The sequence below is a fragment of the Heterodontus francisci genome, chromosome 6 (genome assembly GCF_036365525.1).
Source record: "Heterodontus francisci isolate sHetFra1 chromosome 6, sHetFra1.hap1, whole genome shotgun sequence".
Classification (NCBI taxonomy): Eukaryota; Metazoa; Chordata; class Chondrichthyes; order Heterodontiformes; family Heterodontidae; genus Heterodontus; species Heterodontus francisci.
The window spans coordinates 67527486-67545804 of NC_090376.1; the positions used below are offsets into that span (position 1 = coordinate 67527486).

At 43.5% G+C, this 18319-nt stretch overlaps 1 protein-coding gene across 1 annotated transcript in view; it reads right to left on the minus strand.

Annotated features, from left to right (window-relative positions):
* The window catches only part of LOC137371360 (transmembrane protein 182-like), a 65203-nt gene extending 47554 nt beyond the window's left edge, over window positions 1-17649 (minus strand). Inside the window, exon 1 of the mRNA XM_068033827.1 lies at window positions 17525-17649. Within this exon, the coding sequence (XP_067889928.1) occupies window positions 17525-17620 (96 nt within the window). The 5' untranslated portion in view covers window positions 17621-17649. The remainder of the gene's footprint in view (window positions 1-17524) is intronic.
* Between the last annotated feature and the right edge of the window lie 670 nt (window positions 17650-18319).

Consider the following 18319-nt stretch of genomic DNA (forward strand, 5'->3'; position numbering starts at 1 on the left):
GGCACTAGTTAAGGTGAGCCCCTATAAGAAGCTCCAACAAAATTGAACTGCATGATGCATGTACATTTATTCTCTCAAGCTACAAAACAGCGTGGACTCTTGGGCATCACTCCATGTTCTCTTTCAATATCATAACATTACTGCAATGGTTTCAGAACAATATGCCAACAAGAAGGAGAAAGCCCTCACAAGAGGAAGGCCTGCAATTTTAAACAATTTATTAGTATTATTAATACTATTATTAGACAAGTAAAGAAACAAAAGATGCATTTAGAGGAGGTGTGAATGGCAGAATGATCAACAGCTATCATCTGAAAGCAAAAAATGAAAAACAAGATAGCAAAACTAAAACCAGCAGGAAAAAAAATAAACAAAATGGGGGCAGAGGTTATGGTCTGAAATTGTTGAACTTGTGAGCCCAAAAGGCTGTAAGTTGTCCAATTGAAAGATGAGGTGCTGTTCCTGAGCTTGCGTTGAGCTTCATTGGAACACTGCAGGAGGCTGAGGACAGAAAGATTAGCATGAAAGCCAGTTGCAGAATTAAAATGACAGGTGACCAGAAGCTCAAGGATATGCTTGTGGACTGAATGGAAGTATTCAACAGAGTGGTCACCCAATCTGTGTTTGGTCTCCTCAGTTTACATCAGACTGCAGTGTAAGCAGTGAATACAGTACACTAAACTAAAAATACAACATATAAATTGCTATGTCACCTGGAGGGAGTGTTTGGGGCTTTGGACGGTGAGGAGAGAGGAGCTAAAAGTGCAGATGCTGCATCTCTAGTGCTTGCATGGAAAGGTGCCATGGGAAAGGGAGGGGAATTTTGGGGTGATTAAGGAGTGGACCAGCTTATCGCAGAGGGAACGGTCCCTCCTTTTCCTATTATTTTTCTCTCCTAGTCACTCACTCAGTCACACGTAAACACTCCAGAAAATAGGTACAGAAGCAGGCTATTCAGCCCCTCAGGCCTGTCCCACAGCTCAGTTAGATCATTGCTGATCTGTACCTCAACTCCAGACTTTTGATGTATATTCCTTTCTACCCTTACCTATACAAAGATTTAATGAGATCAGTCTGAAAAGGTTAATTTGGGACAACATCCACAACCATTTGGGCTGGGGGTGGGGGCTAGTGGGGCAGAGTTTTATTACCAGATTTCTATTACCTTTTGTATGTGAAGGTACTTCCTGATTTCACTCCTGAATGCCCTGGTTCTATTTTTTTTTAAGATTATGCCTTCTTGTTCTGCATTCCCCCACCAGTGGAACTAAAATCTCTCTCTCTATCCTATTGAATGCTGTTATCATTTTAAATACCTCAACTGGGTCATCCCTCATTATTCTATACTCAAGGGAAAACAAGTTTATGCAACCTGTACTCAATTTAACCTTTTAACCCCCAGGATCATTCTAGGGATTCTGTACTGCACCCCTCCAAAGTAAATGTCTCCTGGGGGGTGCAGTGCCTAGAATTGAAAGCGATACTCCAGATGGGGTCTGACCAGGGCTCTAAACTACTGAAGCATAACTACCTCCTCATTGCATTTCAGTGCCCCTGAAATGAAGATAATCCCCATTGGATTTGCTATTTAGGGAGATAGATAGCATCCTCTGGAGTCAAGATTGAGATTCCAGGAGGGTGTGTGGCCTACCTGGTGTCAGGGTAAAGTAAATCTCAGAGCAACTGTGGCTCATGTCAGGAGCAATGACATAGGGAAGAAAAGAGATGAGGTCCTGCTAAGGTAATATCAGAAGCTAGAAAGTAAATTAAAAAGCAGAACACAGGTTGTGGTAATCTTGAGATTGCCAATTAGCATGTGGCTCGGATAGCAAAGACACAACCAGATCAGGAAAGTGAATACATGGCTGAACAAGTGGTGTGGCAAGGACGGGTTCCATTTCACAGTACACTGGCACTAGCACTGGGACAGGAGGAGCTGCACCACTGGGACAGGGTCTCACTGAATTGAAATGGGACCAAGGTCCTAGCGGAAAGCATAAATAAGGCTGTGGATAAGACTTTAAACTTGTAGGTTCAGGAACTTGATTCCTGGAATGAGAGATTTTTCCTATTAGGAGATTGAGTAGAAGTCAGCTATGACCTTACTGAATGGAGGAGTAGGCGCGAGGGACCATACAGTCTACTCCAGCTCCGATGTCTTATGTCCTTGTGCAACAATAACTTGTATTTATATAGCACCTTAACACGATTTTATTTTTTATTCATTCATGGGATGTAGGCGTCGCAGGCCAGGCCAGCATTTATTGCCTATCCCTAATTGCCCTTGAACTGAGTGGCTTGCTAGGTCATTTCAAGGGCATGTAAGAGTCAACCACATTGCATAAAACATTCCAAGGTACTTCGCAGGGACACTGACAAAACAAAATATGACACAGCCATATAAGGAGATATTAGGGCAGACTTGGTCAAAGAGGTCGGCTAAAAGGAGCATCTTGAAGGAGAAAAATTAGGTAGAGAAGAGGAGAGTTTCAGGGAGCAAATTCCAGAGCTTACAGCCTTGGCAGCAGAAAGCACAGCCACCAATGGTGGAGCAATTAAAATCAGGGATGCTTAAGAGGCCAGAATTAGATGAGGGCCGGTATCTCATAGGGTTGTGGGACTGGAGGAGATGAGAGAGATACGGAAGGTCGAGGTCATGGAGGATTTGAAAACAAGGAAGAGAATTTTAAAATTAAGGTGTTGCTTTACCAGGAGCCAATGTAGGCCAGCAAGCACAGGGGCAATAGGTGAATGGGACATGGTGCAAGTTAGGACACAGGCAGCAGAGTTTTAGATGATGTCAAGTTTAGGGAAGGTAGAATGTGGGAGGCCAGCCGAGGATGCGTTCGAACAGCTAAGTCTCAAGATTGGGTTTCATTTTTGAATACTGTTTTGAGTCAGTTGGGTTTGTAGCCTTCTGAAAGAAAACAACCAGCTCATATTTTCTCCACCTCTCTGAGAAACCCTGTAAAAAAATCCTGTGTGTGATAGCTGTAATGCCTGATGCCGCATTTCTCCTGAAAAGCTTCTGGAAGACTTCCTCTCGATATCTCCTGAACGAATTGCTTCTGAAAAGATCCCCGTGACCTGATTACGGGTACTTGGACGCCAGACTCTATGCCATCTGGAACATAACATATCCCTTTTCTTCAAGAATTAACAAGTACTTTGGTCAAAGCATGAGAGTATCTGTTTGTGTGTGTGATATTTAGAAGGGAATGTATATATTTACTATCATATTACAAACTGTGTTAAAGCTTTGCATCTTTATTGACTAAGTCTTGTTTTATAATAAATTGATACTTCTGTTGTTTACAAAAGGACCCTGGTTGGTGGATTTTATTCTGAAACTAAAATAGAGTATATAATTGGCTGCATCGGTAACTGGGTAAACATTTAAATATATGTTGTGACCTGTGGAGAAGTAGAACTAGAGAAAGACTGTGCACTCTTCCCACCTTGGTCATAACATTACAATCAGATGGATAAGAATGGAACCAAGGAAGGGAAGTCCCACCCAATTGAATGATGGAGGAGAGGCACTGGAGGAGGATGGTGTAGCAGCAAAGACTGCAGTCAGTTCAAGAAGGATGAAGGCAGGTATTTTACCTTTGTCAAAGTCACAAAGGATGTCTTATCCGCCATAAGATGAGAGTAGGGATCTTGTAAAGAAATAGGAGATGAAAGTAAAGGTCAGATAAAGATAAGAAGTAAGGGTAGCATTAACAGTGATGGAACAGATAAACAGAATACAAGTAGAAAATAACTTAAAAAGGCAAGAGGAATGATTAATAAAAGTAAATTAAACTGTCTGTACAACAACGTGCTCAGATCAGCAACAAAACGGGCAAACTGGAGGCAATAATTCATAGAGGGAAACCAGATGTAATAGGAATAATTGAAATATGGCAACATAAAAAAAGAATTGTTAAATATTGAAGGTGAAAACGTATTTGGAAGGAAGAAGGGAAGGCAGGATAGCTGTACTAATTACAGATAACATAATGGCAGTAAAAAAAAGAGAGGCATCAAACATACTAACAGGAGTATACTACAGAACACCAAACAATGAAAGGCAAGTGGTGGAAGAAACAAGTAGGTAGATCTAAAAAATGAGTGAAAGACACAGAATTTTTTTTTTTATTATTCGTTTCATGGGATGTGGGCATCGCTGGCCAGGCCAACATTTATTGCCCATCCCTAATTGCCCAGGAGAAAGTGGTGGTGGGCCGCCTTCTTGAATCGCTGCACTTCATGTGGGGTAGGTACACCCATAGTGCTATTCAGAAGGGAGTTCCAAGATTTTGACCCAGCAACAGTGAAGGAACAGCGATATATTTCCAAGTCAGGATGGTGTGTGACTTGGAGGGGAACCTGCAGGTGATGGCGTTCCCATTCATCTGCTTCCCTTGTCCTTCCAGGTGGTAGAGGTCGTGGGTTTGGAAGGTGCTGCCTGAGTAGCCTTGGTATGGTGCTGCAGTGCATCTTGTAGATGGTACACACTGCTGCCACTGTGTCTTGGTGGTGGCAGGAGTGAATGTTTGTGGACAGGGTGCCAATCAAGCGGGCTGGTTTGTCCTGGATAAACACAGGAGATTTCAGCTACCCCCAAATAAACTGGCAAGAGGAGGCAGTGAAAATGGAAAAGGGAATTCAGATTTTGCCATGTGTACTGGATTCCTTTCTCACCCAGTACCCGAGAAACCCAACAAGAACGGAATCACTGCTGGATCTAATAGTGTGAAATGAACCAGAACAGATAAGAGAAACATGCATAGGGAAATATCTAAGCAACCATAATCACAACTTGACAAAGTTAAAGATAACAATTGGTTCAACAGTTAAGTGCCTAGCTTACCATAATTATGTTGTGTTTAAGTTGTCATGGTCCTGTAGTTTTTTTTCTCCGGGGAATATGTGGTGTGTCTCTAAGACTGCAAAAGGAGCCGTACTGCTTTAAGAACCAGCAAGCCTCAGGAGTTAGCGAAAATGCATTTTGGTTGCCGTTGGATACAACCATATGGAGGGGAAACCAACCAGCTTCAGAGAATGAATCCTGGTTACGTGGCAAAAACATTCAGGGACCCAGGACCAGATATACAATGTTGCAATTTTTTTGAACTGGCTTTTAGTTGAAGACAGTCCATTCTAACAGAACTCAGACAGACAGCTGGTGTGAGCACCTGAAAGAAGAGCTCTCAGCCCATTTAAACTGAAGGAGAGAATTTAGTCTGTTTAATTATCTCTCAAAATTCTAAAAATGTCAAACTTAAAAAAAAGATCTCTGATAATTTAAACTGAAGGAAGGGAAGTTAGACTGTAACAATCTTTTATCCCGCAAGAACTCTAAAGTCAGATTGATTCTACTGAAAGTGTTTGCAAGTTGTTAATTGTTGAAATCCACCCCTGGAGAAAGAAAGCATCACCTACTACTAGAATTAGACTACTGACTGTTTTACTGCTGAAGAACCTTTTCTCCCCTTCGGACGGCAGGGAGGACTTCAAGCAACATTGGACTGTGAATTTGCAAGGACTCTAATTTTTTCAATTTTAAATGTTGTTTATATCTTCATAGTGTTTAAGAATTTGTTTTTTCTAATTAAACAGTTAATTTGTTGATTTAAAGACACCTGGTTTGGTTAGCCTCATTCGGGGGTTAATAGATGGTACAATTTGGCTGGGCCATTCTTTAATTTGGAAGGTTTAAAATGATATGTTAGGCGATCTGTGGAGGAACGAGATTGAATTTACAGTGCATTTCTCCCATCACAATCAGAATCGTATATTTTGATTGGGGGCTTTGACTGGAGCGGTTGGTCATAACAAAGTAACCTCATCCTATGAAGAGAGACTGGGAAAACTGCGCCTGTATTCTCTACAGTCTCAAAGAATGAGAGGTGATCTCATTATCCCTTTAAGTATTTTGTAGGTTTCAGACAGGGTAGATACAGGTAAGATGTTTTCCCTGGTTGGGGACACAATTTCAAAAAAAAGGGGGAAGCCAGTTAGGACCGAGATGAGGAGAAATTTCTTTACTCAGAGGGTTGTGAATCTTTGGAATTTTCTACCCAAGAGGGCTGTGGAAGCTCAGTCATTGAGTATGTTTAAAGTATAGATTGACAGATTTCTAATACCAATGACATAAAGGGATATGGGGAATAGGGTGGGAAAAGGGCATTGAAGCGGATGATCAGCCATGATCGTATTGAACGGCGGAGCAAGCTCGATGGGCTGAATGGCCTATGCCTGCTCCTATGTGACACCTTGTTGAACAGAGGGTATAAGGACAGTCCTAACAACTACAGGCCAGTTAATTTAACACCAGTGGTGGGTAAGGTTTTAGAAACAATAATCAAGGGGGAAAAAAAAATCACACACACTTAGAGGTTCAAATTAATTAAGGATGGCCAGCGTGGATTTGTAAAAGGTCGATCATCCTTGATTAACCTAATTGAATTATTTGATGAAGTAACAGAGATGGTTGATGAAGGGAATGCAGTGATTGTTTATATGGATTTTAAGAAAGCTTTTGACAAGGTACCACATAAAAGGCTGGTTAACAAAATAGAGGCTCATGAATAGGAGGGTCAGTGTCCAATTGGATAAAAAAAAATTGGCTTAAGAACAGAAAACAACAAGTCGTAGTAAATGGTTATTTTTCAGACTGAAAGATGGTAGACAGTGGCGTTCTCCAAGGGTTAGTGCTGGCCCTACTGTTTCTTTGTTATATATAAATGACTTGGATCTTGGAATACAGAGTAGAATCTCAAATTTGCCAATGACACCCAACTTGGAGGTGTGGCAAACAGTGAGGATGATATGAACTGACTGCAACAGGACATGGGTAGCCGAGCAGAATGGGCAGAAGGGTGGCAGATAGAATTTAATACTGACAAGTGTGAGGTGATGCATTTTGGCAGAACGAATAGGGGGAGGCAATATATACTTAATGACACAGTTCTAAAGAGTGTGCAGGAACTGAGGGGCCTGGCAGTGCGTGAGCATAGATCTTTGAAGGTGGCAGGACATATTGAGAGAGTGGTCAGTAAAGCAAATGGGATCTTGAGCTTCATAAATAGAGGCACTGAGTACAAAAGCAGGAAAGTTATACTGAACCTTGATAAAGCTCTAGTTTGGCCCCAACTAGAGCATTGCGTCCAGTTTTGGCCATCATAAATTAGGAAGATGTGAGGGCCCTTGGGAAGATGCAGAGGAGATTTACCAGAAAGATTCCAGGGATGGGGAATTTGAGTTACCATGTTAGGTTGGAAAAACTGCAGTCCTCAGAACAAAGGAGATTGAGGGGAGATTTAACAGAAGTGTACAAAATTGCGGCAGGCTTAGATAAGAAAAATCTGTTCCCATTAACTAATGATACAAGAACTAGGGGACACAGATTGAAGGCTTTGGGCAAAAGATGCAGGGGGAATATGAGGAAGAACTTTTTTTTTTTAAACGCAGCAGGTGGTAACGATCTGGAACTCTCTGTCCATGAGGGTGATGGAAACAGAGAGATCAATGACTTCAAATGGAAATTAGATGGCCACTTGAAGGAAATAGACTTGCAGGACTATGAGAGTCGAGCAGTAGAGTGGGACTGTCTAAATAGCTCTGGTTCACTAATATCCTTTAGGGAAGCAAATCTGCCGTCCTTATCTGGTCTGGCCTGCACGTGACTCCAGACCCACAGCAATGTGGTTGACTCTTAAATGCCATTCAGTTGTACCAAACTGCTGGATAAATGTCTAAAAGCAATGAAACAGGTCAGACCAGCCAGCATTGACCTAGGCACCGGAAACGACAACGGCACATGCAGCCCTGTCGACCCTGCAAAGTTCCTCTTACTAACATCTGGGGGCTTGTGCAAAGATTGGGAAATGTGTCCCACAGACTAGTCAAGCAACAGCCTGACACAGTCATACTCATACCTTGCAGAAAATGTCCCAGACACCACCATCCCCAGGTATATCCTATCCCACCGACAGGTCAGACCCACTAGAGGTAGCGGCATAGTGGTATACAGTAGGGAGGGAGTTGCCCTGGGAGTCCTCAACATTGACTCTGGATCCCATGAAGTCTCATGGCATCAGGTCAAATATGGGCACAGAAACCTCCTGCTGATTACCACCAACCACCACCCCTCAGCTGATGCATCAGTACTCCTCCATGTTGAACACCAGTTGGAAGAAGCACTGAGGGTAGCAAGGGCACAGAATGTACTCTGGGTGGGGGACTTCAACGTCCATCAAAAAGAGTGGCTCAGTCGCACAACTACTGACTGAGCTCGCAGAGTCCTAAAGGTCATAAATGCTAGACTGGGTCTGTGGCAGGTGGTGAGGGGACCAACAAGAGGGAAAAACCCACTTAACCTCGTACTCACCAATCTACCTGTTGTAGATGCATCTGTCCATGACAGTATTGGTAGGAATGACCACCACAAAGTCCTTGTGGAGACAAAGTCCCGTCTTCACATTGAGGATACCCTTCATTGTGTTGCGTGGCACTACCACTGTGCTAAATGGGATAGATTTCTAACTGTGGGCCATCAGCAACAGCAGAATTGTATTCAACCACAATCTGTAACCTCATGGCCTGGCATAACCCCACTCTACCATTACCGTCAAGCCGGGGGACCAACCCTGGTTCAATGAAGAGGGCAAGAGGGCATACCAGGAGCAGCACCAGGCATACCTAAAAATAAGGTATCACCCTGCTGAAGCTACAACACAGGACTACATGTATGCCAAACAGCAGAAGCAGCATGCAATAGACAGAGCTAAGCAATCCCACAACCAACAGATCAAATCTAAGCTCTGCAGTCCTGCCACATCCAGTCGTGAATGGTGATGGACAAACAAACAACTAACAGGAGGAGGAGGCTTCACAAATATCCTCATCCTCAATGATGGGGGAGCCCAGCACATCAGTGCAAATGACAAGGCTGAAGCACAAGCATCCATCTCGGCCTCCGCCTGAGGCCCCCAGCATCACAGATGCCAGTCGTCAGACAATTCGATCCACTCCATGTGATATCAAGAAACGGCTGAAGGCACTGGATACTGCAAAGGCTATGGGCCCTGACAACATCCCAACTGTAGTACTGAAGACTTGTGCACCAGAACTAGCCATGCCCCTAGCCAAGCTGTTCCAGTACAGCTACAACACTGGCATCTGGCCAGCAATGTGAAAAATTGCCCAGGTATGTCCTGTACGCAAAAAGCAGGTCAAATCCGACCCGGCTAATTACCACCCCATCAGTCTACTGCTGATCATCAGCAAAGCGATGGAAGGTGTCATCGACAATGCTATCAAGCTCCACTTACTTAGTAATAACCTGCTCACTGACACTTAGTTTGGGTTCCACCAGGGCCACTCAGCTCCTGACCTCATTACTGCTTTCATCCAAACATGGACAAAAGAGCTGATTGCCAAGTTGAGATGAGAGTGACTGCCCTTGACATCAAGGCACTTAACCAAGTATAGCATCAAAGAGCCCTAGCAAAACTGGAGTCAACGGGAATCGGGGGGAAACTCTCCACTGGTTAGTCATACCTAGCAAAAAGGAAGATGGTTGTGGTTGGAGGTCTATCACATCAGTTCCAAGACATCGCTGCAAGAGTTCCTCAGGGTTTAGTTTTTAGTTTAGAGATACAGCACTGAAACAGGCCCTTCGGCCCACCGAGTCTGTGCCGACCATCAACCGCCCATTTATACTAATCCTACACTAATTCCATATTCCTACCACATCCCCACCTGTCCCTATATTTCCCTACCACCTACTTATACTAGGGGCAATTTTATAATGGCCAATTTACCTATCAACCTGTAAGTCTTTGGCATGTGGGAGGAAACCGGAGCGCCCGGAGGAAACCCACGCAGACACAGGGAGAACTTGCAAACTCCACACAGGCAGTACCCAAAATTGAACCCGGGTCGCTGGAGCTGTGAGGCTGCGGTGCCAACCACTGCGCCACTGTGCCCTAGGCCCAACCATCTTCAGCTGCTTCATCAATGACCTTCCCTCCATTCCCTCCATCATAAGGTCAGAAGTGGGGATGTTCGCTGATGATTTCACAATATTCAGCACCAATCACGACTTCTCAGACACTGAAGCAGTCCGTGTCCATATGCAGCCAGACCTGGACAACATTCAGGCTTGTGCGGATAAGTGGCAAGTTACATTCGCGCCACACAAGTGCCAGGCAATGACCATCTCCAACAAGAGAGAATCCAACCATCTCCCTTTGACATTCAATGGCAAAGCCATTACTGATGCACAGTGGTAGCAGAGTATACCATCTACAAGATGCACTGCAGCAACTCACCAAGGCTCCTTAGACAGCACCTTCCAAACCTGCAACCTCTACCGCCGAGGACAAGGGCAGCACATGCACGGGAACACCACCACCTGCAAGTTGCCCTCCAAGCAACATACCATCCTGACTTGGAACTATATCATCATTCCCTCACTGTTGCTGGGTCAAAATCCTGGAACTCCCTTCCTAAAAGCACAGTGGTTGTATCTACACCATATGGACTGCAGCAGTTCAAGAAGGCGGCTCGCCACCACCTTCTCAAGGGCAATAAATGCTGGCCTAGCCAACAACACCCCATCCTGTGAAATGAATTTTAAAAAAGAAATAGAAAAGGAATTAAGATTGTAGTGCATAGTAGTTGTGCATAGGCTCCCTGTTCACAGCTATGAAGTGGTAGATTATATGAATGCAGAGAACAAGCAACCATGTAGCAAAGGCAGGGTTATTTAATGGGGGTTTTAACTTTCATATTGTCATGCACATTGGAGGTGTGATGATACAACATTCATGGAGTAACTATGAAGAGTTATGAATAAATGAACTTTGTCTTTAAAAATTGGACAATGGTCCAAAATGGCCGAAAAAAGGGGGATTGACCTATGGTGTATTCAAATAGTCTGACAAAGACAAAGGACAAATCTTCAAAGCCAAAAGGTGATAATGAAACCCATCTCACATCTATCCGAAGAACATCCCAGAATTGAATGTATTCTTCCAAAATAAAAGGGGCATGAAGAAGCCACATCCTGGGACATTGTGCGATCACCATGGGGGAGAAACCAGAAAGTCTCCTAACAGAGGTCAGAAGTGACAGTTTTACCTTCAAAAAGACAGCCAGAAAAAGAAAGAGAGAGAGAGAGGGACACACACATACACAGAGAAGAGAGAGAGAAAAAAAAAGAGAGACTGGCCCAGAAGTTGAAACTACTTGTTCCTGCTGGCATTCCAGCAAGCCAGAAAGCACATGCCCTACTGAAAAATCCGACATCCACACCATACAGCAGAGAGAGCACTAGAAGTGCCCACCATTTTCAACAGAACTTTCAGATCGAGAGAGAAATCTGCAATCATCTCAGGGCTGCAACCCTCTATAACATCAATCTCAAGAGAATTCAACAGGTTTATCATAATCCTTCTTGCCCTGCTAAAACCCGCCTACCTGGTTCCCTTCTCTATCTGTTTCTTTGTACATGTTTGTGTGCATGTGAGCGTTAGCGTGCCTGTGCGCACGTTTGTATGCGTGTTTGCATGCATTTGCGTGTGCGTTCACGTATGTGTGCACACGCGCAAGTGAATGCGTGAGGTTATAAGGCGTATTGATCAATAAACAATTGACTTTGTTTTTTTTCTAAAACCTACTTGAAAACATGTTGCTGTCTGTTTATTTGAAAAATAAAACACCAAGGGGCTAAACTCTTAATACAAATACACTTGCTGTGGTCAGGTGGGGAGTTGAACAGTGGGAATCACTCACGTAATACCACGTGGCCCTAACAACATACAGTGGGATAAGCAGTCTAGCACATGTCAGAAAGGTAGCGAATTTCTTGACTATGTCTGGGATAGTTTTCTGCAGTAATATGTCCGAGAACCAACAAGGGGTCAGGCATATTAGATTCAGTAATGAGTAATGAGCCAGAATTAGTTAACAATCTGTCAGTGCATGAAAATTGATAGTGATAATATGATCAAGCTCAACATAATGTTTGAAAGGGAGAAACGCGAAATGGCGAATATGATTCTAGATTTAAGGAAGGCTCACTTCAATGGGATGAGACAGAAACTGTCCAAACCTACGAAGTGGATAAAACAACAGATCAGTGGGAGGTGTTCAAAAAAATAATCCAATTAATACAGAATCAGTTTATACCCTTCATGGGCAAAGAACGATAGAAAGACAACCATGGATAACTAAAGAGATAAGCGACGAACAAAGGTGACCGCGGTGACTGCAACAACTACCGTGGAATCTCCCTGCTCAGCATAGTGGGGAAAGTCTTTGCTCGAGTCGCTCTGAACAGGCTCCAGAAGCTGGCCGAGCACGTCTACCCTGAGGCACAGTGTGGCTTTCGTGCAGAGAGATCGACCGTTGACATGCTGTTCTCCCTTCGTCAGATACAGGAGAAATGCCGTGAACAGATGCCCCTCTACATTGCTTTCATTGATCTCACCAAAGCCTTTGACCTCGTCAGCAGACATGGTCTCTTCAGACGACTAGAAAAGATTGGATGTCCACCAAAGCTACTAAGTATCATCACCTCATTCCATGACAATATGAAAGGCACAATTCAGCATGGTGGCTCCTCATCAGAGCCCTTTCCTATCCTGAGTGGCGTGAAACAGGGCTGTGTTCTCGCACCCACTCTTTTTGGGATTTTCTTCTCCCTGCTGCTTTCACGTGCGTTCAAGTCCTCTGAAGAAGGAATTTTCCTCCACACAAGATCAGGGGGCAGGTTGTTCAACCTTGCCCGTCTAAGAGCGAAGTCCAAAGTACGGAAAGTCCTCATCAGGGAACTGCTCTTTGCTGACGATGCTGCTTTAACATCTCACACTGAAGAGTGCCTGCAGAGTCTCGACAGGTTTGCGGCTGCCTACATCGAATTTGGCCTAACCATCAGCCTCAAGAAAACGAACATCATGGGGCAGGACATCAGAAATGCTCCATCCATCAATATTGGCGACCACGCTCTGGAAGTGGTTCAAGAGTTCACCTACCTAGGCTCAACTATCACCAGTAACCTGTCTCTAGATGCAGAAATCAAAAAGCGCATGGGAAAGGCTTCCACTGCTATGTCCAGACTGGCCAAGAGAGTGTGGGAAAATGGCGCACTGACACGGAACACAAAAGTCCGAGTGTATCAGGCCTGTGTCCTCAGTACCTTGCTCTATGGCAGCGAGGCCTGGACAACGTATGTCAGCCAAGAGCAACGTCTCAATTCATTCCATCTTCGCTGCCTCCGGAGAATACTTGGCATCAGGTGGCAGGGCCGTATCTCCAACACAGAAGTCCTCGAGGCGGCCAACATCCCCAGCTTGTACACCCTACTGAGTCAGCGGCGCTTGAGATGGCTTGGCCATGTGAGCCGCATGGAAGATGGCAGGATTCCCAAAGACACATTGTACAGCGAGCTCGCCACTGGTATCAGACCCATCGGCCGTCCATGTCTCCGCTTTAAAGACGTCTGCAAACGCGACATGAAATCCTGTGACATTGATCACAAGTCGTGGGAGTCAGTTGCCAGCATTCGCCAGAGCTGGCGGGCAGCCATAAAGACGGGGCTAAAACGTGGCGAGTCGAAGAGACTTAGTAGTTGGCAGGAAAAAAGACAGAGGCGCAAGGGGAGAGCCAACTGTGCAACAGCCCCGACAAACAAATTTCTCTGCAGCACCTGTGGAAGAGCCTGTCACTCTAGAATTGGCCTTTATAGCCACTCCAGGCGCTGCTTCACAAACCACTGACCACCTCCAGGCGCATATCCATTGTCTCTCGAGATAAGGAGGCCAAAGAAGGAAGAAGGAAGGGACAACATAAAACTAAAAGAAAAAGCATACAAAATGCAAAAAAAAAAAAGCACAGAATGGGAAATATACACAGAACTGGAAAGGGTGATATCAGACAGGAAGTGCTCCAAAAAGGAAGTATGAAAAGAAACTCGCAAAGGATATCAAAATCAATACCATCTTTTTCACAATTATATTGGGAAATAAGAGGGTGGTCTGGAGCAATGTGGGCCCCTTGGAAACTGATACTGATATTGCAAATGAAAATAAGGAAATGGTTGGCATGTTGAATAATTACTTTGTGTCAGTATTTACAGATAAGGTAATCAGCATGTTGGAAATCCCAAGGAAACTAATATTATATCAGTGACAGGAACTCATCAAAATTAACTTAAGCAAAATAACCGTAATGAAGAAAATAGTGGTACTAAAGAGTGAAAATCCCTATAGCTAGATGGGTTGCATCCCGGTGTTTAAAGGAAATAGGTGAGAACGTTGCGGATGCCATAACTATAATCTTCCAAAGCTGTCTTGACTCCGGAATCACTCCTTTAGATTGGAAAGCTGCTCATGTCTCGCTGTTATTGAAGAAAAGTGACAGAGGGAAACCAGGGTAGTAAAGACCAGTTAGTGTAACATCTGTTACTGGGAAATTGCTTGAGTCTATAATTAAGGATAGGGTAACTGAACACCTTGAAAATTTTCAGCTGATGAGACAGCCAACACAGATTTGTAAAGGGTCGGTCATGCCTGATTCAATTGTTTGCAGAGGTGACTAAATTGGTAGACAGGGACACGTTTATGAATGTTATTTATATGGACTTCGAGAAAGCATTTGGTGAAGTCCCTCATCAGAGACTGTTAACTAAAGTTGAAGCACACGGAATTCAAGGCAAATGATTAACCTAAGGAAATTGGCTGACTGGCAAGATAATGCACAGGGACTGTATTGGCAGGATGTGACTAGTGGTGTGCTGCAGGTTCTTTGTTGGGACTTCAACTATTCACATATTTACTAACAACTTAAGATAATGGGATAGAAAGTCACGTATCCAAATTTGCTGATGACACAAATATAGGTGACATTGTAAGCAGTACAAATGGAAGCATAAAATTAAAGAAATACTGATCAATTAAGTTAAGGGTCAAAACTGGGGCAAATAGATTTCAATGTAGGCAAATGTTAGGCCATCCCCTTGAACATAAAGATAGAACAGGTTACATTCAAAATAGCAAATTAATAGAAGTAGCAGAGGTCCAAAGAGATGATCATTAAAATACCAAGAACAGGTACAGAAAGTAATCAAGAAGTCTAATGGAATGCTGGTTTTTATATCTAGAGGACTGGAATATAACGGGTTGAAGGGGAGATAAAACAGTTCTAGGGAATTATAGATCAGTAAGTCTAACGTCAAAATGTATATGTGAAATGAGGTAATTGTTGGAGTTATTAGCCTGTGTTATTAGTTACTGTGCGCCATAAAGGTAGTCCAACATTTTGGGAAACCAGCCACCTGTAAGCAGCGCTGTCCCACTTGACTTACTCCTTCTTTAGTGAAGCCTTTGACAAGGTCCCGCATGGCAGACTGGTACAAAAGGTGAAGTCACACGGGATCAGAGGTAAGCTGGCAAGATGGATACAGAACTGGCTCAGTCATAGTAGACAGAGGGTAACAGTGGATGGGTGTTTTTCTGAATGGAGGAATGTGACTAGTGGTGTTCCGCAGGGATCAGTGCTGGGACCTTTGCTGTTTGTAGTATAAACAAATGATTTGGAGGAAAATGTAGCTGGTCTGATTAGTAAGTTTGCGGACGACACAAAGGTTGGTGGAGTTGCGGATAATGATGAGGATTGTCAGAGGATACAGCAGGATATAGATCGGTTGGAGACTTGGGCGGAGAAATGGCAGATGGAGTTTAATCCGGACAAATATGAGGTAATGCATTTTGGAAGGTCTAATGCAGGTGGGAGGTATACAGTAAATGGCAGAACCCTTAGGAGTATTGACAGGCAGAGAGATCTGGGCGTACAGGTCCACAGGTCACTGAAAGTGGCAACGCAGGTGGATAAGGTAGTCAAGAAGGCGTACGGCATGCTTGCCTTCATCGGTCGGAGCATAGTGTATAAAAATTGGCAAGTCATGTTGCAGCTGTACAGAACCTTAGTTAGGCCACACTTAGAATATTGCGTGCACTTCTGGTCGCCACACTACCAGAAGGACGTGGAGGCTTTGGAGAGGGTACAGAGGAGGTTTACCAGGATGTTGCCTGGTCTGGAGGGCATTAGCTATGAGGAGAGGTTGGAAAAACTCGGATTGTTTTCACTGGAACGACGGAGGTGGAGGGACGACATGATAGAGGTTTACAAAGTTATGAGCGGCATGGACAGAGTGGATAGTCAGAAGCTTTTTCCCAGGGTGGAAGATTCAGTTACTAGGGGACATAGGTTTAAGGTGCGAGGGGCAAAGTTTAGAGGGGATGTGCGAGGAAAGTTTTTTTACACAGAGGGTGGTGAGTGCCTGGAACTTGCTGCCAGGGGAAGTGGTGGAAGCAGGTACAATAGCGACGTTTAAGAGACATCTTGACAAATACATGAATAGGAAGGGAATAGAGGGATATGGGCCCCGGAAGAGGAGGTGTTAGTTTAGGCAGGCATCAAGATCGGCGCAGGCTTGGAGGGCCGAATGGCCTGTTCCTGTGTTGTACTGTTCTTTGTTTTCCACAGGAAAATTGACATATTTGTTGCCTCAGAAAGGCCTGCTTGATGCATCAGTGGACACTTGCCCCGGCTTTCTGACATGAGACATTTTAACTCTACGGCCTCATATAAATAAATGCAAGTTCTTTTGTTCTTCTAAAGCTATCACCACCAATGTAAGATAATGAAAATGAGGCTTTAGGCTAGACTAAATTGGATAAAATGTAATCTTCGCAGCTAGGCTTTAGTCTAGCCTAAGCCTCATTTTCATTATCTTACATTGGTGGTGATAGCTTTAGAAGAACAAAAGAACTTGCATTTATTTATATGAGGCTGGTCCTCAAGCCTGGCTGCAAAGGTGAAATTCTGTCCAATTTATACAAGATTACACGATATAGACGCTGCCTAATTTCCTGAATCATGTATGATCATTCCACACTGGTGAGAATGATCCTGCTAACCAGAAAATATGCTCACAGCTTTCATATTCAGTAAGGCCATTATAGTAGTATACTTTCATTCATTTGAATCATACTTTTCTAAGTTTCAAGGGTCAAAATGTATGTCTTTACTAATGTTGCAAAAACATTGATATGAGTAACTAGCAGTGCTCTACATTTACTCTGTTTACTTTCTTACATATTTATCTAGGGCAGGAAATCTAATCATTTTACAGATGGTGCAGTACCACATTGCACAGCAGCAGTAACTGGCAAGTGAAGTCCAGTTAGGCATGGGAAGTAATCTTAAATTCCCCTTTCTGCTGTCAACCTGATTTCAGTTGTGTCAATGATGATGGGCAACAAGTAGACTAGACACATACTCACAATTATGGAGGAAGTGAGGGGAGGGAGACTCTCACTGGCACAGTCTTGAATGTGTCCTAACAACCTCAACAGATGGTCATTTATGGAGATTTGAGATGGTTACTGGTGCCACACAGTCTGAGACCAGTGGTGAGTAAATACAAGGGTAAGAAATGTTAAATTGTTTAGATGTTAGTACTCACAATAAATAAGATTGTGTGGATATTTAGTTTAAATCGATGATAAAATTGTTTCTGATTCTGGGCAATGGGATTATTTACAGGAAGCGATTGATTCATTCCAGTTGAATTCTCTTTCCCATTCAAGTGTTCCTGAAAAGAAACATGCATTACATTTTGTTGAAATAATCCATGAATACTCAGATAGTTAAGACAATTGTAGTGTAGTGTTTTGAAATCGCAATTGCATTGTAAATTGTGTACTCTAGAGACTGCCGTAGAACACAATGGCAAAGAATAAGTAAAACTAAGACAGAATATAAGAGAAGCCTTTATGTTCAACTGCTGCAGTCTTCGTCTCTCTATCTTTGCCTCATATCAAACTCGGCTAAACCACACTCCAGTCCCTAGGACATCACAATAATAAGCAGACCAGGAAGAGTCCAGCTTCATTCCCAATTTAGAGTTCAGCAGTAAGGCTTTGGTATTTTCCCTGCTCCTCGTTCCCCCACTTTGCCTGCTGAAAATTAACCAGCAATAACAAAATTATGGCTGTGCTACTGAAACATGCTAGTTGAAATGCTTTAGCTTCATTCATCCATTTGCTATGGAGGTTCGTGGTGCTAGGGATTGCTGAACTTGGATTTTGCAGACTACAGTTTGTTCTCTGGTGGTATAGCATTTACTTTTCTCATCTCTTGAATCTGATACCCACTGCCAAACTTCCAAAGTCCCTTCCATTAGGCATCCTTTTCTACCCAATGACACCACATCAAAAGAATTTCATTGGTTATAAAGTACTTTGTGATGGCCTGAGGT